The 23,584-nt window shown below is 32.4% G+C and overlaps 3 protein-coding genes across 4 annotated transcripts; 2 read left to right on the top strand and 1 right to left on the bottom strand.

Moving 5' to 3' along the window:
- The first annotated feature begins 2,894 nt into the window (after positions 1-2,894).
- On the top strand, positions 2,895-3,532 carry LOC125872733 (agamous-like MADS-box protein AGL29). The gene has a single exon (XM_049553509.1). It carries the CDS (start codon positions 2,895-2,897, stop codon positions 3,435-3,437), a length of 543 nt encoding a protein of 180 aa, XP_049409466.1. The 3' UTR covers positions 3,438-3,532.
- A 9,489-nt stretch (positions 3,533-13,021) lies between these two features.
- LOC125872727 (vesicle-associated membrane protein 711-like) lies at positions 13,022-16,310 on the top strand. 2 transcript variants are annotated; one of them, XM_049553503.1, is made up of 5 exons: positions 13,022-13,141; positions 13,351-13,593; positions 14,531-14,721; positions 15,105-15,268; positions 15,918-16,310. In XM_049553503.1, the coding sequence occupies exons 2-5, from the start codon at positions 13,377-13,379 to the stop codon at positions 16,006-16,008; spliced, it is 663 nt and encodes a 220-aa protein (XP_049409460.1). In that variant the 5' UTR covers positions 13,022-13,141; positions 13,351-13,376; the 3' UTR covers positions 16,009-16,310. The 2 variants fall into 2 exon arrangements, with proteins under 2 accessions (XP_049409460.1, XP_049409461.1); XM_049553504.1 differs by having other exon boundaries at positions 13,111-13,230.
- Positions 16,311-16,454: 144 nt separating this feature from the next.
- On the bottom strand, positions 16,455-23,120 carry LOC125872717 (protein FAR1-RELATED SEQUENCE 6-like). The gene is made up of 3 exons (XM_049553487.1): positions 22,785-23,120; positions 21,383-21,503; positions 16,455-18,598 (listed from the first exon to the last, which is right to left on the bottom strand). Exons 2-3 carry the CDS (start codon positions 21,398-21,400, stop codon positions 16,586-16,588), a joined length of 2,031 nt encoding a protein of 676 aa, XP_049409444.1. The 5' UTR covers positions 21,401-21,503; positions 22,785-23,120; the 3' UTR covers positions 16,455-16,585.
- Positions 23,121-23,584: the final 464 nt, after the last annotated feature.

The raw sequence follows: 23,584 nt of genomic DNA, 5'->3' as shown, positions 1-23,584 counted from the left end.
CCCCCATCCCCCGAGAGGCTCGGGACCCAGCTCTCCCACCCCCCAAAACAAAGAAATCATCAAACAAACAACTAAACAAAAAAGAAAACCAAATTGTTTTAAGACCAAAAAATTTAAAGACATTTTGATATATTCTACGTATTTTTAGTTTAAGATCGTAAGATCCAAATTGTTTTTTTTTAAAATCATCTTAAGCTTCGTGTCAAGTTAAAATCAATCACATTGAAATTATGAAAGTAATGTATGTGTGGAATTAGAGATATTTGTTGCATAGACGAAAAAATGACAGAAATAATCTCTTATATTTAAGATAAGTTTAAGATAGACCTTTAAATTAGGAGTTGATATAGTTTAGAAAAAATCAAAATCCTATTTTTTTGAATATTTGATTTGCATTTCAAAATCAAGTATTTTAAAATTTTGTCCAAGATTTTAAAGTTTTATAAATCTTAATACTAATTGCAATACTCTACTAATCAATCAATATACTCACTAGGCTAGATGATATATGCTAAAAACCACAACCTTTTTTTATTGTTTAAAGTTTTTCCTCAGGTTAATTAAATAACTTCTCGAGCAATTTTATATTACAACTCAATAATAAAAAATATTATAATATACTCCTAATCTAGAAAGCTAAACAGACTTCACAATAGGTTACATAATCCAAGCCTAATCAACTCAAGAACTAAAACAATTTTGTTATATATATATAGCTTAAGATCATACAAAAATAAAGTTTTTTCATTGAAAAAGAAGAAATAATTTTGGATTTCAATAATAAAACAATTAAATAAATAAATGTTATGCCCCCCAATTTTTTTTTTTTCCTTTAGACACTAATTAGCTTGAGCCTCCACTGAAAAATTAAGCTATAATGTTGAAACCAAACACAAGCGGAACATGGAGAAATTAAATGGAAAGAAATTACCTTTTCCGAAGCAGCATTCTGTAAGTAATAAAATGCTTCCACCACCACGAGGCCTGACTCAAGAAGCAGACACATAGGGTAATGTGTCATTTTGGGTGATGGGTGATGAAGGTTCTCTGAGTTCACTATAATACAAACACAATTTTTTTTTAAAAAAAAATTAATAATTTTTCTTAAAAAAATATTGTTCCTAAAGATGGATGTTGAGTATTATATATATGTTAAAAAAATCCTATTTTACACGGATTATATACATGTAAAAATAACTAAAACTATAACAATTGCAGGTAATAATTCACCACTTCAAAAAGATAAATAGGTTTAATACTGTTATAACTACTAAATTCATAAAATTTAAATTATAAATTTATTTTTATTTATTCCCTTCTAATTATATATATTCACAATTTTTTTGACAGCACATTTAACATGGTTTCATATTCGATTAATATTAATATGTAAAAAAAATATTTCTTTATTGTTGTATGTCATTAATATATTTTTCTATTAAGATTATATTTTTGGATCCTACTTAAGTCAATGGCTATTTACTGTGCATATGAATGATTTGATTTTACTTAAAATTTAAAATTTTGTAGCATTGCAATTTATGTTAGAACATTAATATATTTTCCTATTATGGTTAAGCTTTGGATTTGTTTTTGCTAAAGTAAATTAGGATTTTGATTTTGCTTCTTATAAAAGAAAAAAACTAAAGAATTTTGGTATGCAATTTATTTTACAGCTAATTGTATTCGTATTTGTTAACTTCAACAAGATATTTCATTAAATAATTTCCTTTTATATTATTGCATCATTAATTTATTTCCCATTAAGAATAGATTTTTGAATCCTACCTAAGTCAATGGCTATATATTGTGCATATTAATAATTTGATTTTACTTAAAATTTTAAATTTTGTAGCACTGCAATTTCTGTTAGAACATTAATATATTTTCCTATCATGGTTAAGCTTTAGACTTGTTTTTGCTAAAGTAAATTAGGATTTTGATTTTGCTTCTTATAAATAAAAACTAAAAAATTTTAGTATGTAATTTATTTTACAGCTAATTGTATTCATATTTGTTAACTTCAACATGATATTTCATTATATAATTTCCTTTTATATTTGATTTTACTTAAAAAATTAAATTTTGTAGCACTGCAATTTATGTTAAAACATTAATATATTTCCTATTATGGTTAAGCTTTAGATTTGTTTTTGCTAAAGTAAATTAGGATTTTGATTTTGCTTCTTATAAGAAAAACTAAAAAAATTTGGTATGTAATTTATTTTACAGCTAATTGTATTCATATTTGCTAACTTCAACATGATATTTCATTATATAATTTCCTTTTATATCATTGCATCATTAATTTATTTCCCATTAAAGTTAAATCTGTGAATCTTATTCAAGTCAATGTCTATTTAATGTAAATGCATATAAATAAATTTAAGTTTACTATTTGAAATTACTTTAATTTGCAATTTATGTTATTTCTAATTATAATCAATTGTTTTTTATTGTCTATTTGAAATTGATTAATTTATGCAAAATATTAAGATATTTCCTATTATAGATAACTTTCAGATTTATTTTTGTTACTATATTGTTTTGCTTATCATACAAAAGTTTTTTTTTTTTTTTTAAATGGAGTATTATTTTGTCTTTTTAAAATCATATTCATATTTTCTAACTTTAACTTAATAAATTTCATGAGTGTATTGAAATATTTGATTAAACAATTATATTTTAATAATGTGGTGAATATACAAAATATATTTACAGTATAATATTGAATTAATTTCCTAATTTTCTGTATGATGAAAATATTATTTTTATTTGTGTTGTTTGACTAAAGAATTAATTATATGTCATTTAATAAGAAAATTGATGTATATAAATAAGTGCAATGTCATCTTTTCATAAGTATCATTTGTTGAAAAATGTTTCATTTAGGCATGGAGAGAAAAAAGACTAAAGGACGTCAAAAGATACCAATGAAAAAAATTGAAAATAAGGATTCCATGTTTGCTACATTTACAAAGCGTCGTGAGGGTTTGTACAAAAAATCTAGCAAACTCGCTACAGAATGCAATGCTGACATTGGAATAATGATGATTTCCCCTACTGGTAAGCCTCATTCATTTTTTCACCCTACAGTTGATGCAGTTATTTCTCGTTTTCAGAATCCTGATATGCAGTTAGGTGAAAGTACAAATCTAGAAGCGAATGTTGCTAGAAATGAAGTGAATCAACTCAAAACTAGGCTTGAAGAACTTGATGTCATAGAAGACATTGCGATTGCTAAGAAAAATTCTTATGAACAAATGGAAGAAACAAGACAAAAAGGTTGGTGGGAGTCGACTGAGCAGCTCAATCCAGATGAAGTGTTCATATTTGAAACTTGGTTAAATGAAACTAGTTCTAATTTACACCATCGTTTGAATCAATTAGAAATTGAAGCTTCATCCTCAATGAGATATGAATCTTTTGGAGTGTGAAATTTGAAAAGTTCAAATTGCAAATGATTCACCCTAAATTATCACTTATTGATATATTAGGGAAGACTCTAGTAAGTCTAAATCTATATTAATAAGGTGTTATGCTTTTTTTAAAAATATTTCAATAATGCTACAAGCATGTATCTGGTATGATTTTCATTAATAATATATTGATATGGTTAGTCTGAATTATTGTTTATGAGAACAAAATTTCATGCGTTGTTTAGAAATATATATATATATATCGACAGAATTTATCGATGACTGCATAAAATTGACATCAAATTTCATTTAAACATCTCAACTAAAATTTATTTATTTTAAACACATCAAATAAGACTTGACGATGTCATTTCAACATGTTTTACTAAGTCGGCACATTTTAACACGTTTTAATATGGATGACAATGGGGCAGGGCGGCGTGGGTGGGATGCGGGGTAGATTGAGGTGGGTGTTTTATAAACTAATGCGGAATGGGGCAGATTGCGGATATATATGATTTTATGTTGGTTCAAACTTAAATTTAACTTTTTACATATTATAAGAGTTGTTTTACTCAAAAAAAAAAATGGACTTGTTTCGAAAAATCGACTAAACTTATAGTTTAAAGAGAAATCGATTTTCCAAAAAGAAACGGAGTCTCCACTTTATTTTTTAGTAAAAATGAAGGAAAAACTTAAGGTTTTCAAGAGATCTAAACAGATAAAATCAATTGAAATAAAAAGGGTTCGAGTTCAATGTACATTCTGAGAAGGTGTTTGGCCCTCGGAATGTCCGCTAACTTGCGGTTGACCGGCGGTTTGACTAAAAATGACTTTGACTAATTTTTAAAATTTTAACTAAGTAAAAGAACTCATTTTTTATTTTATTTACTTATTACTGTTATTTTTCTAATTAATTATTTTAAGGGGAAATAAACTAAAGGGGGATCATTCCAAAGGGAAGTAACTTAAGTGTTGATAAGACTAATGATAAAATAGAGCTAAGTAATAAATAAGTTATATATATAAGAAAGAATAAATATTTTAACTTTTGAATATAAAGAGAAATGAGTATCTTCGGGAAATTAATTAAGTTAAACCAAAAGTGTTAGTCCATAACAAATAAAAAGCAAAGGAAAGAAATATCAAATTTGGGCCTTTTGCCCAAATTCCCAAATCTTGAACCTGTCCTAAGTCTTAAGTTGCCAAAATAATGGGTTTTGGCCCATTTACTCTCACTTCAATTTTTCTGATTTGTCTCATTAGGCTTTGGCCCATTTTCATGCCATCTAGGCCTACTGAAAATGGCTTAAGGCTTTTGGGCCCATTTGCCTTTAGAAAATCTGCGTATACGTTTTATGTATACCCCTGTATACGAGCCGTATCCAACCTGTTTTAGGGCTTCCGAAGGCTGTATTTTATTTGCACTTTGTATTTTCGCCCTTCTCAATCTATATTTCTGTATTTTGAACCTGTATACCGTATTTTTCAATTGTATACCAGTGTATATAGCAGGTATATCAACCCATTTTTTAGCTTTCCGAAACCTGAAAATTTAATTTCCAGCTCTTATACTGTCTGTAACCTGTTCGCCAGTTTTTCTGACTCGATAATGAGGCTGACTCGAGTAAGAAGAGAAAATTTAGGCCTTTACGGTCCAAATCAGAATGCAAGGGGAATAGAGAAGTCTGTGAGGACTCAAGTCAGATTCACATACACAAAAAATAATTGTATTAGCCAAGGAAATAAGACATAGAATAAAAATAAAAAAAATGACACAAATAAATAAGTCATGTTGGCATGCTTACTGGACTCGCTCCATAGAAGAAAATAAACAAATTTCACACCAATATAAACTTGGAATAAAGCAAGAATAAGTTTAAGACAAAAAATACAACATCTTTGCAAATGACTTTTGTTTCGGCAAATTAAGGAAAATATAACTTAAATGTTCCACCTAAAAAAGAATATATTATTAAGTTGATCCAAATTGCTACTTCTATTCATGATAAAACACACAAAAGAAATTGAAATTCAAATGTTATACACTAACATGAGAAGCACTTAAACTTCTAGGAAACAAACCAGAGAACACAAGCCTTAACAAAGAAAGGAGGTTTGAAAATCATACAATGGAATACACATGATTTAGAGTAAATTACTAGCATCTATGTGAATTTAAGAAGATCTGGACAGCAGTAGAAACAAAGACAAAATACTTGACCCCTTAGCTAAAGTCACACACAAAGAAATGGACCAGTCACTTGAAATCTAATAACAATTTAAGAAAGAAAACTGAATCTTACCTTTTAACTTAGTGATAAGAAGATGCATTAACTCCACCCCAATCACTTGGTTCATTGGACCATCACGCAATACATGGAATATAGAAACTAACTCACATAAAAAATGGAACCAAAACAAAGTAAAGAGAATATAAATGAATAGACCCTCAAATATGCAGGCATACGAGAACTCACTGGTCAAGCTTTAACTCAATCATTTAACGAAAAGGCACAAGATCAATACTTCTATTTTATTTAAACAAAAGACCCTAACGACACACGAAAAACCAACAATGAAACACGATGTTTAGTTGAAAGTAACAAGAGTAGGAAACAACGTATACATCAGACCTATAGGAGATGAGTTCGAGCTTCACGGCTAAACCGCAACTTTACAGCTTGCCAATCGAGATAGTAATGAGATAAAGAGATTCCAATAAGGATAAATGAACTCAATACAGGGAGGAAACACCAAACCTTTCAAGAAAACGAAAACAAACAACAACATGGACTAACAAATAAATTTTATTCACTGATTTACAGCCAACGGTGAGTCAAAAACACTCTAAATTCTAACACGTAAATAGTTTCACATACTCAAGAATTGAGCAACAACACATTAAGAGCAAAAGATGCTTGAAGCGGGACGAGTATTACCTTCAAAGGAGCAGCAGAACCGAGACCAGGTGAGCTTTGGAACAACGACTTCACTACCACAACGGGATTCCGATGAGCTTTGCAAGCAGCGAGCAGAAAGTATATTTTTATCTTTTATAGCTAGTGATTCTTTATGTGTATTCTTGCCTGAGTATATATTTCTTAGACTTTGTTCCCCAACCCCTAATACTAAAGAGGAAGAGAGTATATAAAAGAGATTTCTAGGGTTCCCAATCTTTTGGGGGGAACGGACGAAGTCAAATTCAAACTAGAAAAATTCTTTCACAATTTCGGAAAGACAATTTTTTCTGAAACTTTCGCCCCATTCCGAAAGAGGAAAGGGAAGATGGATGCTCCGGATCGATTCGATCGTCCTCGCTATGCCACGCGGCTCAATCCCAAGGTGCAAAGATGATTCCACGTTGCTTTTCTGCTGCTTTGATGGTACGACTTGAGAGGGACACAGGATTAAGAAGTCAACGAACCTGCTGTCTTCTGCTTTCCGTCTATGTCCATTTGGAATTGTGAATGAGATTATTAAAGTTTGACGTATACTGTCACCGATATGAATGTTAGAGCTGGAAGCCGTGCTTTTTCCGTGAACTCACCATCGTTCGTCCTCGCGTGAAGGGAGGTGAAACGCGTTCAGGCGTCGCTTGGCTTCTGCGTGTGTTGCTGCTGCTTTGTCGTTCACGGACTGTTGCGCGTTGACACTTCTGGACTTCTTCTGAGGATGGAAAAGTGGGCCGAGTCGTGGAATTAACATTGGGGTTGCTGAATTGCGCTGGCAATGGAAGAGAAATGGAAAAAAAAGGTGGGCTTGGGGTTAATTTGAATTGGGTTGAAAGAATGGAAATGGGTAGGCTGAGAATTTGACTGGCTGAGAGGAATGGGAATTGGAAAAAATGAGATGGGTTGTTGGAATTTACAAATAGGGCCCAAATTTAGCTTATCACAAATGAGTTTAGGAGATTTGGCTAATGACAAAATAAGATGAATTAATATAAATTAATTAATGAGTTTCTTAATTTTAACGAAACAAAATAATTACCTTAATAAACTAATTAATTCAAAATATAAGCTATTAGTTAATTAAACTAAATAACCAAATATTTAAATAAAACTAAAATCTTTTTTGAGACAATTTTTGAACATTCATAAAATATACTAATTAGACACATAATTTTATAAAATATCATATTTATTATTTTATCATTTATAAAAATGACTAAACTACTTAAAATGACTTGAAAAATATTTTGAATTTTATAAAGTCAATTATTTCAAATAATTTAGAATTTAGAAAGCTCGATGATTAATTTATATTGTGGATGTCCAAAATTGGGTGTCAACAAGAGTGATAGAGCATTATTTATTAAGATAATTTTTATAAAGCTACTAAAATATTCAAGATAGTAAATCAAAATGGTTCAATAAAGAATATACAATTTCTTACATGTTTTCCAATGACCTCTAAAAATAAATTTTTAAGTCACTATCCTATTAAATTAATACAACTTAATGAAAAGTGAATTTATTTTTATGAATTTTATTTTTAGAATCAAACTTAACTAGAAAAATAAAATATTTAAAAATTTATGCGGTGCGGATTGAAAATGAAAAAAGTTATTATGTGGGACATGGCGAGGCAGATTAAAAAATATGCGGGTTAAGCTCAACCCCCACCACCCCATTGTCATCCCTACATTTTACTAAGTCGGCACATTTCAACATGTTTTAATAAGAAGGTCATGCTTGTTAAAGGAGGAGAAGATGTGAAAACGGGGGAGAAAAAAAAGAAGTGGTGCATTTTTTTTTATTTTCTTCTTTATTGAAATGTAGCTTTTATTAAAAGTAATTAACTAAATAGATTTAAACATGGATTTTTGTTCATAATTTATATTTTTAACAATTATTTTTGGTATATATGTCACATGTTTTTATTTAAGTCGCTACTTTGACATATCATCGGCAAGTGTGTTACACACATCTTAATATTTAAATGATTGTTAAAAAAGTGTCAAAATGACCTAATGAAATTCCACATGAGGTGTTTAAAATGAACAAGCCCTAATTGAGGTGTCTAAGTGAAAGTTGATGTCAATTTTAGGTAGCCACCGACGAGTTTTGCTTAGTATATTGCAACAAAAGCATTTGTATACATTACATCAATGAATCGTGATTAAGTTTTCCTCTCAATTGATTCATGATTAAAAAAATAAATATTGTGTTGGTTTAATATACCACAAACATAATAAATTACAGTTGAAAACAAACTGACAAAAATGAATAAACAAATTCTTTAAGCTGAGGCGCGGATATCTCGCTCTCTTTAAGGAGATTCAAGCCCACTGCGGCATAATCTACACCGATCCAGCAATAATACTCTTGACTTGTCCTTCCAAGATACAACAACCCAACAACATCGTACAACTTAAGCAATTCCGGATTTAGTTGAAGAGTCCAAAGCTTCATATAAGAACACCTTCCTTCAACATATAAATATTATCTTTTCCATAGTGAATATAGTTGAAGACTTAGAGTATTTTCTTTGTCTCAATTCTCTCTTTCACTACACTTACCTCACTATACACTACAATATTATTCCACACATCTCATCTTTTTTTGATATCCCCTTCATAAAGGAAGAAATACCACTGTTTATAGGGGAGAAATTCTTCTTCGTATTGAATAAGATCAATAATATGGATATATATAATGTAGGTAAATGAATGGTTTAAATGTTACGTAAGTTACAATGTATAATGAGGTAGAATAATGAGTGGAATTAATGGTAGATCGTGTCAATAATGGTTATAAGAGTTACATCAAAATAATGACCACATTCTTGTCAACTTATACCACTAAACTTATGCACTTAATATTTTAATATTAAAATGCATATACACCAACATATTGTTCATCTATTTTTTTGTGATAATATTTACCATGACACAAAAAGAATGAATTCTTCAAAGTAGATTAAGATATATGTTAGATTTTTCTGACACAAGTGGGAGAAAATAAGCAACTATGAAATACTCGATAAATTAATAATCTCTCTAAGATAATATAACACCCAAAAATTTCTAAGTTAATTAAGACTCGAACCATTCTTCATTTACTTGAAGGGTTATATCGGGTGATTCTTAAATTGCTAATACGTGTAAAGGTAAATTCTTTAGTTTGGGACTGATTTTGGATATTAATTAAGGTAACTAGAATCTCCTAACACAGAGTTGAGTTGAAAGTTTCCTTACCGATTAAGTTTTGATGTAAGATTCTACTTGGATCAACTTCAAACGACCATATCTCTTAGAGAATAAGAGTTATGTGGCCTATAACCTATCAAATTAAAGGTATTTGAATCTACTTTCCAACGTCACCAATTTCGCATCAATCCAATTTCTGAGTAAAAAGTTATGACCATTTTAGTAACTGATACAGTGCAGTGACGAATTAGCCGACGGAAAAACATTAAAAAGGGACTTTTTGTCTTTTTACCTCCAATAAAACTCTAAACGGATTTTGGACTAATATAAGGCTCAAAACAATTAGATTTTCATCTTTTAATTCATCATTCTCTTCTCTCTCAAACCCTAGGGCAAAACCCTAAGGAAAAATAAAAGTAGAAGACTCCATTCAAGATTCTTTCAATCTTTTTCAAGATTTTTCTTCAAGGTAAGTTTTTCTCCTAGAATTTCATTATTTTCAACTCAAATTCCTCCATAATTCTTGGCCATAGAGATTTCAAGAAAGTAATTCAAGAATCTCAATAAAGGTTTTCTTAATCGTTCTCTTTCAAGCTAGAGTTTCAAGTCTTCTAACCAAGTTCTTTTTCAAGATTGTTCAAGAACTTTGTTCTTTCATGTATGTAAGGCTATCATAGTGTTGAACTAGTTTGTCCTCACGCCCTACATCTACTTTCAAATCAGTAAAAGAAAAATCTAGGATTCTTTCCCTAGATTTGAGTATTCTTGAGATAAATTGATTTTGAGTTCTTGAGTTCATGTTTCTTTTAAACAAATTATATTCCTAATTATTGAGTCTCTATATTTTTATTGAGATCCTTGATTTGATTTGTTCATGTCTATATTTCAGCATGAACCCTATGATTTGAGTTATAAATTTTGAAAATCTTTTAAAGCCAACACTTGAGTTCTTAAGCTGAGTTTTGAGAAAGTAAAGATGAGTTTTGGGAAAAGAGTTTCTAAACCATGATTAGTATGACAATTGAGTATGCCATGAATGTACGAGCAGTATGATATCTAGATATACTATCAATGTTTATGCAGTATGACTTCCCGAGTCATCAATGATCATATTAAAGTATGATTTTGATATATTTTTGAGAAAGAGTTTTCAAGTATGAATTGAGTAAGAGTATGAGGGGGCTATGTATTCCCAGATGTATCAATTTTTACATTGATAAAAGAACTGAGATTCCTAAATGAGTTATGAGTTCAAAAGATATTTCAAGAGCAGTTACTTCTTTTAAGATGGTAGTTTGAGCAATTATCTAAAACTAGAGGAAGAGTTATGTTTTTAAACATATGAGGATTAGTATATATTATTGGGAGTAGTATTGAGCACCGATATGGGGACGAGTTCAGACAACTCAAAGTCCTCATAAACCATGTATGCCAACATGGGTAAAGGGTCATATTTTTTAGATGATTACATATTGTTTTTTAAGCATATCTTAGTGGATCTAGTAAGTTGAGGTGTCCTATATCCCGACAAGGTATAGGACAGTTCTGACAGGGTGGGCGAGACGTTGTTTCATCATGTAACTCATAGTGATGGTTGTCGATTCGAGAATCTCCCAAATAGAGTTAAAGTGTATTTTTATATATAACTTATTATGTTGAGTTCAAAGATGAGAAAGTATTTTGTAAAACTTTAAATGATTTTAACTAATTTATTTCTTTACATTCAGCTTGAGTACATTGTTATCTATTCCAGTCCTTTCTTTTCGTTATTTGTTATTCAGCTATATTACATACTCGTACATTCAATGTACTGATGTCATTCGACCTGCATCTTTTAATGATGCAGATACAAGTTATTAGGATCCTCAACAAGAGTCTGTTGAGATCACTTTATCTGTTCGTCAACTTTCGAATGGGGTCTCTTTGCTTGCGGAGGACTCCAGTCTTATGTGACTCATCTTTGTATAATAGAGGCTTCATCGATAAACAGTTTTGTAGAGTCTTTCAGTTTCAAATGTTTTATTTAAAACTTATGTTTCATATTCAGTATATTCAGTTCAGTTTTAAGATTCAGTAAATTGTTTTAAACGTTTCTGTCAATTTGATGCTTATGTATGCTTGAGTTAGTCTTCCGCTTATAGTCAGCCATGATGTAGGCTCAGGACCAGCAATGGTTCTCGAGTGCCGGTCACGTCTAGGATGTAGGCTCAGGTCGTGATAAATAATATTTTCTCCAATCACGACTTGGGCCAGTGAAAAAATCAACTATTCCGATAAGATAATATATTTTCAGAAAACCTATATAAATATATGGTCTCATTAATATTATAAATTAATAATTTCTTAAAAGTACAAATATATCCAAGACAATTTAATGAAATATGATTCTATTGTGTATTGTTTTTTCTTAAAATTTAAATCTAGTTGAAGCTCAATTCTAACTTTTCTTATCGCATTCAAAAGTTCTGACGATGTCTTTTTGAAGTGCACCATAAAATTCAGATGATCGTTTGAGTGTGTTTGGTATTGTACCTTGACTAGCTTTTAAATGAAAACTTTTCATTAATCCATGACTACAAATTCTTTTGAGAGCATGTGGAATGATCTCTTTGTACTCACATAATGCTTTATGTTTTTGATCCGTCATTGTTGATTTTGTGACATCTTTTAAATGAGAAGCAATTTTTGGATATGGTTTTCAAAATTTTCTATATTGCGTATATAATTTATTGTCTCACCATCATACATTAAAGTGTTTGTACTAAAGATACAATGAATAATATTTGATTATTAAGAAATAATGTACATAATGTACATTATGTACATTACTTTTACTATGAATCATTGAATTATTGAATTTATATTACAACAAATCATTTAACAAAATAATATATTACAATGGATCATACACATACATTGTACTTTACGTATACTGATTTTTTTTATATGAATTCAATAAATATGATACATAATTTAGCAAGATACAATGATTTTGACATATTCATTGTACATTATGTATAAACTTTTTTTTAATGTGAATTCAATAAATATGATACATAAATTAGTAAAATACAATGAATTTGATGTAATCAGAATTAACATTCATTGAATCTCAAAATATTCTTTAAATTGATAAATATCAATTTATCGATAAAATAATATTTCTATAAAATAATAATATTTCATGATTCCACTTACATTAATTTAGTGATATTTTACCGTAGATGAAATTCTTGCCTATTTCACTAAAATTTTACGTTGCAAGCTCACAAACACAAACCCAACAAATTATATGTGGGGGTGATTTTTCCATTTTGAATTAATTTCTATCAACTATAATTATTTTTTAAAATATAATAAAATTATCATTTTAAGATATGTCAAGTCAACACGAAACAAATAAAAATCTTAACAAATGTCATCCAAACACATGCTTGCCTAATTTAAATTCAAATAACAAACCATGATTGGTGGCATTAAAGTTAGTTGACAGCTTGGAAAGGGTACAGCGTGGGTCAATCAAACGCCTATCTGTTCATCGCCTTCTTCCTCAAAAAAGAAAAAAAGGGTAAACGCTCTACTGTAACGATTCGATTTTTTTCAAACTTAGCTCTAAATTTATATTATTGAGGCGGATCTAGAATTTGAAATTTACGGGTATATATATAAATTTTGATATAAATATGTTTATACAAACATAGAGACGGATCTAGAATTTGAAATTATGATATGCATAATCATAATCATACATATTTTTAATTTTGTATGTATATACAGAGGAAGAAAGGTGCAGAGGAAGAGAGATGACGATACTGTATGCGCTGGTAGCGAGGGGATCGGTGGTGTTGGCGGAGCAGAGCGGGACGTCAACGAACGCGAGTACGATCGCGAGGCAGATTTTGGAGAAAATCCCGGGGAATAATGATTCCAATGCTTCGTACTCACAGGATCGGTATATTTTCCATGTTAAACGCACTGATGGCCTTACCGTACTCTGTATGGCGGATGATAGTGCTGGAAGTAAGCAATTACCCTTTTGTATAATGCCGTTATGTCGTTAGAATGTGTTTAAATTCATGTTTATGTTGATTCATCTTTTATGTTATGTGTCTTTACAATTAATCTAGATATATCTAAACAACAACATCATAGCCAGTGTAATCTGACAAGTGGGGCTGGGAGGGTGGTGACTGGTGTGTATACGACCTTATTCTGAAGGTAGAAAAACTGTTTTCGATAGCCTCGACTCAAATATAGATATATATAAACAACAGCAACGACATGGGTCTGGGGAGAGTGATGTGTATGCAACCTTACCCTGAAGGCAGAGAGACTGTTTCTGATGGATACTCGACTAAAACTAGTTATATCTAAACAAAAACAACATAACTAGTGTAATCTCACAAGTGGGGTTAGGGTAGGTTGGTGTGAAGATAACTATACTTCAGTGAGTTGGTGAATGGATATACTAAACCCACAAGGACTCCTCTCAGTGATTAATCCTTGGGCTTAAAGCCATTTTATAAATCAGAGGAACAGAATATTGTGAAGTGTTGTCTTTTAAGCAGCCTTATAGTCTTTAGTTACAGGTTCATTTCACAATATCATTGGATAATATCCTGCAGCATTGGTAATTCTGATCTTCTTGATATATATTTATATTTTTATTCTGTCTTAGGGATATCTATTCTATATCCTTCTTTAATATATTTTACCTTGGCATCTTTTCCTTGGTTTTGTATCTCCTAGTACATTGTGTAAATATACTTTGGTTAGTTGTTCCCAAAAGAGAAGAAGATTTGTAGTTGTACACAGACTTCTCCTTTTAATTTAGTTCGAATTTAGATAGTGGTTTAGCTCTTTAGTAACACCACAAATTTCATTTTCATTTTTGATATGTTGCCTTGGAAGATTGTCATATATTGTGGATATTTTACTAAACTAAATTCCTTTGCAGGGAGAATCCCTTTCGCATTTCTTGAAGAAATTCACCAAAGATTTGTGAGGACCTATGGCCGAGCAGTTCTGTCTGCGCAAGCTTATGGTATGAATGATGAATTTTCAAGGGTGCTTAGCCAGCAAATGGAATACTACTCTAGTGATCCAAATGCAGACAGAATAAACAGGCTAAAGGGTGAAATGAGTCAGGTCAGTTACCAATGTTGTTTTAGGCCTTAGGGAGCTTATGTTCTAGATGTTGGCTCATGCAAAATCCACATTTTCTCAATCTGATGAGGCTTGCACCTTTCAATGCATCATAATTATCTCATCAACAAGCATATTGTAATGAGTTATTAGGCTTAATAATTTGTGGTGTTTGATGCAACATGCTTCCCTTGAGACCATCAATAGTCATTTATATGTTCCTGTAATAAAGCTCTTATTGTTTTGATGAGTAACGGTGATAAAAACAATATTTGCAGTTTCAGTTGTCAAATCTTATAAACTAGGAATTGCAGCAAATCATATTTTCCAGCCATTATATTTTGACATTAGCTAAGAAAATTTTGGATGTATGTGCCATGTAACAGGTGCGCACTGTCATGGTTGAGAATATTGATAAAGTTCTAGAGAGAGGTGATCGCTTGGAATTGCTGGTCGATAAAACAGCTAATATGCAAGAGAATACTTTCCGCTTCAGAAAGCAGGCTCGCCGTTTCAGAAGCACTGTATGGTGGAGAAATGTCAAACTCACGTATGTTGCTTCCATTACTTGGACAAATGCTATTTCTTTGTTTCATTTTTCCTTGGTGGGGGAGGGGGGTTGTTCTTTCAATAGTTGGATGAATTATATAATTATTAGATTTCTTTTATTGGGTAAGATTAAACTCTGATTCGAACAGTTAGATTGTTACGTGTGAAGATCCCTTATAGTTGTAAGTTATCTGACATTACTGAAACTAGCTGGGCTCTATCCTACCTAAAATGGTTTGACAAAACGGACAGTGTATCTTCCAGGATCAATTTAGAGAGAAATTTTAAAATGTGAATAAATAATAATCCAAATTTTACATCTTTGGGAAGTCCATGAAATGATTGAGACCAGTATGAAGCTTCCTCATGGATTTCTTGATCTGGTTATTCCTTTTCCTTATAATGTGTTTCACGATCTTTTATCTGCCTGCTCCTAAACAGTGTGAATTTTGTGAAGCAATTCTAACAACAGATCCCTACGTTTACAGAAGATTTCATAGTTTTATACTGTACTGATTCTCTCAGGATATTTTTAATTTTGTTCTTGATGGTTGTTTACATTGAAGGAGTTGCCAGCTTCAAGTTTTTCTTTTCCTATTTCATTATTTAATTTTGTCATCGTTCTTTATAATGATGTTTGATTTTTGCAGGGTGGCACTGATATTCCTCCTCCTTGTGATAGTTTATGTTATTTTGGCTTTCGCTTGTCATGGACTCACACTTCCAACTTGTTTGAAGTGAGGATTACTGGATCAGCATCACATCTTTCGTCCTGAAACTTTATTTTGCAATTTTTTCATCTTAATTAATCTTGGGGTAAAGCTTGGATGTGTTTTTTGGCATGGATTTCATCCTTGATATGTATTAATCGTGTGATATCCTTGAGCTTATAAGCAAGCCAAAACTCTTGGTTTGATAATGTAGATTGTATTTATATATAATTTTGACCCATGTGAGGAAAATGAAGGGGTCAAATAACTCATGATTGATTTCTTGGCTTGATATCTGTGTTGAAATATATCTTGACTATCGTTTTATTTGCACTCTATGCTGAAAATTTGGTTTTGTTGCTTACTTATTTGAGGTTTCAACCTATGTAACATTTGTTTTAGAGATTTGAAAACTTCATTTTGGAGGATATATTTCAATTTTTGTTTTTGTAGGAAACTGTTTTTCAACCAAACACAAATTATCTGTTATAGAGGAAATGTTAATGCAATTTCAAACTACCACAATTCCATCCTTATATCAAGATATGTGATATATATTCTGTACAAAGATGCACTATAATTCTGCATTGAATGTTACATGTCAAATATTACAGTGAAACCAAATTGTCATCTATAAGGGAAAATCTGTTCAATAAAGCTTCTAATTCTTGAAGGACCGCCATGTAATGCTCTTCGGATTGAGCTCCTTCTTCAACAACTTGCATGACATGTTTATGTAGATGATTGTATAATTCCACAGGATTATTCACATCAACATGACTAAGAACAGAATCTACTGGAGTCTTACGTTTGTAATCTTTATCCCAACGCGGTAGGATGTATTGTGATGGAATATCTTCTACACCATTATAATTCAGTACATTCAATGCATGTCTGCATAAGTAGCCTTTAAAGTTGAACAAACTGCAAATACAGCGTACTTCTACTTGTGTCGTCTCATAGAGAACCTCAAACTGCCTGATCTCCTTCTCACTTCCTTCGGATTCTACTCTTTCTTTGACAACAAATGTCATTATCGGCCCGTTAATGTTTACTTGTCTTGTGTTAAAGCAAGAGTGCATTTCCTCAACTTCTTTTTGGAACTTCTTGAATATTTCCTTTGTGAATATCCGAGAGAGTTGCTGCTCAAATTTGCATTTTGTTTTCAGTTCAAAGCTTGAACTTCTCGACTCCATATCAGCCATTGCTTCTTTCAGGTATTTCCTTTGCAGGGCTAGGTCATACTTATCAACAAATTCTTTGAATGAAGTGTGTTTATGTACATAACCATCAAAAAATGAATCCAAACTCTCGTTTTCCTTTATTGGCATGATTCCCATGAAGGAAATATCTTTTAAGTAGACTGGTACCCATTTTTCACGATCTTCGAACAATGATTGAAGCCATTTATTGTCCTTGAGTCCATGCTGATTTATCATCTGACCCCAAGAACTTTCAAATTCGGTGATCTTCAAAGAATTATAAACTGCTTTATACAGTTGCATCTTGATAGACTCATACCCCTTCAATCCTCCCAACTTCTCAGGAACTCGCTGCATGATATATGACAAACAATAACAATGACAAGCTTGAGGGAAAACCTTAGAAACTGCAATTTGCAATGATTTTGACTGATCAGTTAGAATAACTTGTGGATGTCTCCCCAGCATACATGTTTGCCATGATTTCAACATCCAAATAAAGTACTCTGCTGAATCATGTCCAAGAAAACCACATCCCAGCAAAACAGGTTGCCCATGATTGTTTAATCCAACAAAAGAAATTAGAGGAATTTCATATTTGTTTCTCAAGCTTGTTGTATCAATTGCAACTGCATCAGAAAAGGAGTTGAAAGCAGCCCTAGACCTAGCATCAGCCCAGAACACATTTCTAAGGCATCCTTCATCATCAAGATCCATCAGATAAAAGAAGTTTGGATTTGTCAATTTCATACGACAAAAATAATTATACAGTGCATGCGCATCCCCCTCTTTAAGCTCCAAATGCTTTGAGGTATCAACAGGAAGCCCACTATCTGTTTCCTCGACTTCTTGGGATCCATTATAAGCAGCATCAATAGATGTGCGGTATAACTTAATTGTATGTACTTCTGTAACAGGTGTCGATTCCTGCTGGTTTTTGGAAGCAAGAATCATTTTTTTGTGAGACTTATAGAACCGTCTGATCTCTGGGCTTACTGTATGATTATGCTGAAGCACAACTTCGACAATTCTCCATCTTTTTGAGTCCACAAGCTTAATTACTAGCATTGCAGGACAACCAGTTCTTGTTTCTGGCCTAGGGTGATTTGCTCCACTTTTCTTCTTGAAACCTGCGTTACTGCAGCTAAGTTTTGCTCTATACCTTTCTTTCCTTTTTGATCTAAACCAGGAGTTGCTCACTCTAACACCAAATCCTTGTTCCTTACCATACATGTTATAAAAATCATATGCTTCATCAAAAGACCCAAATTCCAGACCGACTGTGGGTTGTGGGGGGTCTTTCTTTGAATCATTTTCATGAATTTCATTATCATGCTCCACCACAGAACGGTCTTCTCCATCCTCATATTCTTCACAGTCATCAAACACTGGGCTGCTGTTAAGACAAACTTCCTCCATCTGAAACATGGAATTGAAATCAGCATGGAGATGATTTGACCAGAAGTAAACAAACAAAATGCTTTCTTTCTGAATCAGTTGCAACCTTCTTTTAAATAGTCTATTTTGGAAGGAGGGGAAGTTCAAATATAGTAAACATATCAAAAAGACAATTCTAAAAAGAACCAGAAGTGTGTGCTTTAGAGTTCATCATAGATCACTTGGTGGTTTCAACCCTTCAGGAACTCAATAGATACAGGTCAAAACGACGTGGTATTGGGATTTGAAAATGTGGTTAGAGTTTTACATGTTTAATAGAATTGTCAAGTAGTAAAACTCATATGTACTAAGAAAATGATAAAATTGCAAGAATGATGGGAAGGAGGACTTTTCTTACAACAACAATTTGGAAGTTGAGGTGTGCATGTCGCATACAGTAGGGTGATTAAGGACATATACGATGGAGCCAAGACTGGGGTGAAAATAGTGGAAGGAGACATGGAACACTTTCCAATCTTGATGGGGTTGTACCAGGGATCAAATCCTAGTTCGTTTTTATTTGCCTTGGTGATGGATGAACGTTGCATATCCAATGCGAGGTGCCATGGTTTTTTCTATTTGCGATGACATAATACTATTTGACGAAACACGCGGCAAAATTAATGATAGGCTGGAGGTCTAGCGACGGACCCTAGAGTCTAAAGAGTTCAGGTTGAGCTTGAGCAGGACTAAGACAAACTAACTTGGAGTGCAAGTTCAGTGGCATAACTCACGAGGCAAATGCGGAAGTGAGGATTGATACACAAGTCATCTCCAATTGAGGAAGTTTCAAGTATTTGGTCAATAATCAAAGGCAATGGGGAGATTGACAATGATGTTACACATCATATTGGAGCGGGGTGGATGAAATGGAGGCTCACATCCCGTGTCTTGTGTAATAAAAATATGCCACGAGGACTTAAAGGTAAGTTTTATAAATTGATTATTAGACCAACTATGTAGTATGGTGCAGAGTATTGGCCGGTCAAGAACTTGCAAGTCTAGAAGGTTGAAAGAAGCTGAAATGAGGATGTTGAGATGGATGTATGAGCATACTAAGAGAGATAGGATTAGGAATAAAGATATTTGGGACAAGGTGAGAGTGGTCTCTGCAGTGGATAAGATGTGGTTGAGATGGTTCAGGCATGTGAGGAAGAGATGCACATATGCTCCAATGAGGAGTTGTGAGAGATTGACTATGATAGGTCTGCGGAGAGGTAGAAGCAAGCCAAAGAAGTATTGAGGAGAGGTGATTAGACAACATATGGCACACCTACAACCGAGGACATGACCCTAGAGAGGAGGAAATTGATGTCGAGAATTAAGGTAGATGGTTAGTAGGTATCAAGCAATGCCTAGGTTTTCTTATTATTATTATTAATATTACTCTTCTCTTATCTTATTCTTCATTTTTTTTATTACCTATTGTTTCATTTACTTCGATTATCGTATTATTTGATGTTGCTATTGTTCTTTTCTCCATTATTTTCACATGGCTTCCAAGACTTTTTTTTTTTGACATGTTTTACTTGAGTTGAGGGTCTATTAGAAACAATCTCTCTACCTTCACAAGGTAGAGGTAAGGTATGTGTACACCACCCTCCCCAGACCCCACTAGTGGGATTTCACTGGGTATGTTGTTTGTTGTAACAAATTCCTCTGCATATGATACGCAGCAGCCAATAATATCTTTTGCATCCTTCTTTAGCAAACAAATTGCTTTGACTTATCCAAGCATGTGTACAGAGACAACAATATTCCCCAATAATGCATTCATATGCACTGAGAACAGGAAAAATCCAGTTTTTCCATCTCCAAGGAGACTCAAGGAAAAATCTATATTTACGTGCGAAGAAATTATTATATTCTTAGACTATTCGAAATATAAAATAATCAAACACATTTTCCATTTCCTCTGGGGCATGATCTTATTACTTGAACCAAATGCATAGGTGGTAGGTATACTCTATCTTGTAAGAAATCCATCCATCCTGCCCGCATACGCCCAAATGTTAATATAAGTTAGTTCGGAATAAGCATGATGAAAAAGATGAGGATTATCAAATGTTTAGGCAATAAATACAGAGTGACCAATTCACTATGCACTCATCAGAAATATGCTCGACAAGATGTCAGATAGCAACTTGAGGGCCTGAGTCTAGCAAATAATGTTTCCCAGCATAAGATAAAAGTTATGCAATCAAAGACTAAATTACGGACTTGTAGAGCAGGTGAATACAAGCAGGAAGTTCACATATAGAAAGGCTGGTAAAAAAGAAAAGAAAATGCATGTCCACTTATTTATGCATGTTAGAGGCCAACATGAGATGGCATGTATAGATACACCAAAAAACACATAAAGACATGGATTAACTTAACTCTTTCAACTATTCCAAGTTTCAAAATGTATTAGAGACGAGGCATGACCCATTTCAAGAGTCTAAAGCCATTTCACGGCTTAAATGTATGGAACCTTGGACCTAATCCTGTGTTTTATAATAACTTGGATACCAAACAACTTATTAGCCCTGAAAACCCCAAATATTAGCATGAAATTCAGAAGCATATTCTTTTTCTAACAGGATATGTGATACTTTATGTAGTGCTTTTAGCTTTTTCTTTTGAAAGTTATGTATCTTACCCTCTTTGTCTCCTTCACCAACTATGGAAGTTCATAAAATGACTAAAAGCAGTCCACAGAGAGATTTGAGATCCCAAGAAAATTCTAACAATCCACAAACACAATCATCTTAACACTAAACATACCAGTTTCAGATTCTTCATCAACTATGCCGTAGTGTAAGATAGAAAAGCCACGAGATTCTCATTGATTTTGACATTAGACTTGTCATTTTGAAACTCAAAAGAGAGCTGCTACCATCTTAACCTGAGAAACATATCTCCATGTCACAAAAAAAAACACTACACTATAAAATCTTACATATGATTCAACTATTTTGTGCACGGGTATGGGGTGCAGAAAACAAGTGCGGCCAATCTGCTAGACTCATAAAATAGTACTGAAAATAAAAACATGCAAGTGGAGACGAGAATGGTCTAAACCAATCGGAGTAGCATGAAAAAAAAGTACTCCCTCTATCCCAATTTATGTGACTTACTTTTTTTTTAGTCAGTCCCAAAATGACACATTTCTATATTAAGTAACAATTTAACTTTAAAATACCCATTTTACCCTTTATGAAATGATTTCTAGCCACACAAATTTATATCCTTCATTTTAGACCACAAGTTTTAAAAGCCTTCATTTCTTTCTTAAACTTCGTACCGAATCAAACTACCTCACATAAAATGGGATGGAGGGAGTAGTAGAGGTGCTTTCGGCACTAAAGAAGATGACATTTGAGGTACACGAGCCAATTTGTTCATCCTGATCTTCCAAAAGTAACACTAAAATCGCAGCAACTAACACCGAAACAAACATGACATAGCACCTTCTGCCATAGAAGCCTGAAAAATCTTCCAAAGAGATCAGTCAGTGTTCTGGGGTCTGCCTCAGCATGATCACTCACTAACACCTCTTCTCTTTTCCTTTCTCTCTTTTTTCATATGACAAAGAAAGACCATATACTTCATATTTTCATGTAAATTAACAGCTGATCAATGGGTTTCCTTAATCACATTGATAGTCAACATACCCCCCTCCCTTCCGCCATCACCCAATCGACACTCGCCTCCTCCGTTTCCACCCTCCAAAATAAAAGATACACTCAACAACACTTCACTTAGAAGAATCCCTTCTAGTAAATATCATACATTAACACAAAAAATGGAAAAGCTCATAAGGAGACATAACCCAAGTTTGGTTTCCATAGCTCAATAATGATCGGATTTGGTTATTGATGAAGTATATAAAATCATATCTTATATAATTATCCCCTTTGATTATAACAAAAAGAGTATGAGATCAGGTGCTATTCTACACAGATCAATCGAATAAAAACAAAAAATGAATCATCATCAACTGAAAAGCTAAAGTCAACCTAACTTCAGACAACCTCCATTTTTATGAACTGTTACTGATCCGCAGAAATTTCAGCAATTGATAACTAGTGTTTAAACGTAACAAAAAAAAAATCAAAATTTAGCTAAAAATTTCAAGGAAATAAAGTACTACATACAATTAGCAGGAAAAAAGAAAAGATTATACCTCTACCGGACAAAATTAAAATTTTCTGGACAACACATTTCAATCAAAATCATCATCAGTACATCTTCAAGTGGAAAATTTTAGCTCAGCTGTTCAACAGAAATGATCAATTTCCGAAGCAGGCTAATAATAAAAGTCACGCGCCGGCGAACGAGCGGCGAGGGTGGTGGCGGAGAACGGCGGACGACGGAGGTGGAAAGGCTGATTTTGTACGACGGCGAGCGAACCAAAATCGGTAAGGGCTTAGAATTTGGGAAAACTAATATTTGCAAACTACATCCTTGGAATATTGTCTATACTGCGTTACTCACCTCGAAACATTTCAATTTCTCCAATCAAAACATTTCATTATTAAAGCCTTCACAAAAGAATTACTAATCAAACAAAATTTATTTTTTAATACAAAAAATATTTTACTTCTAATGTGAACTTTTTTTACACTAATTCAAATTAATAAAATCTCAAAGCTAATAGGATACTAGTAGAGTACTACAAGGGCATAAATCATAAAAATTATGATTCATAATATACAAATGTATTCTTTAACTTAATTTTAGTTGGTATTTATATCCTCAAATTTTGAGTGTGCATAATTAGACAGTTAAGCTGATATAAAATTAAACGAATAGATACATTTGTCTTACTTTGAGTTCTAAATGATAATTTTGTGTCCTATGTGACGTCCACTTGCTTAGTTTTATACAAGTTTAAGTGTTAGTTAAGTACGACCAAAATTGAAGGTCATAAATACTTGTTAAAGACAAATTAAAGGGCATGTATGCTACATTTCGAACGTGTAA

This window comes from Solanum stenotomum, chromosome 8, assembly GCF_019186545.1.
Source record: "Solanum stenotomum isolate F172 chromosome 8, ASM1918654v1, whole genome shotgun sequence".
Taxonomy (NCBI): Eukaryota; Viridiplantae; Streptophyta; class Magnoliopsida; order Solanales; family Solanaceae; genus Solanum; species Solanum stenotomum.
The sequence above is the reverse complement of the archived record's forward strand: the minus strand, read 5'-3'. Positions and strand labels throughout refer to the sequence as shown.

What these genes read in the sequence shown, in the direction of transcription:
- LOC125872733 (XM_049553509.1), top strand. Translation starts at nt 2,895, where the DNA reads ATGGAGAGAAAAAAGACTAAAGGACGTCAAAAGATACCAATGAAAAAA.
- LOC125872727 (XM_049553503.1), top strand. Translation starts at nt 13,377, where the DNA reads ATGACGATACTGTATGCGCTGGTAGCGAGGGGATCGGTGGTGTTGGCG. An exon ending in GGCGGATGATAGTGCTGGAA is followed by an intron (nt 13,594 to 14,530) that starts GTAAGCAATTAC and finishes ATTCCTTTGCAG; the next exon opens with GGAGAATCCCTTTCGCATTT. An exon ending in TAAAGGGTGAAATGAGTCAG is followed by an intron (nt 14,722 to 15,104) that starts GTCAGTTACCAA and finishes GCCATGTAACAG; the next exon opens with GTGCGCACTGTCATGGTTGA.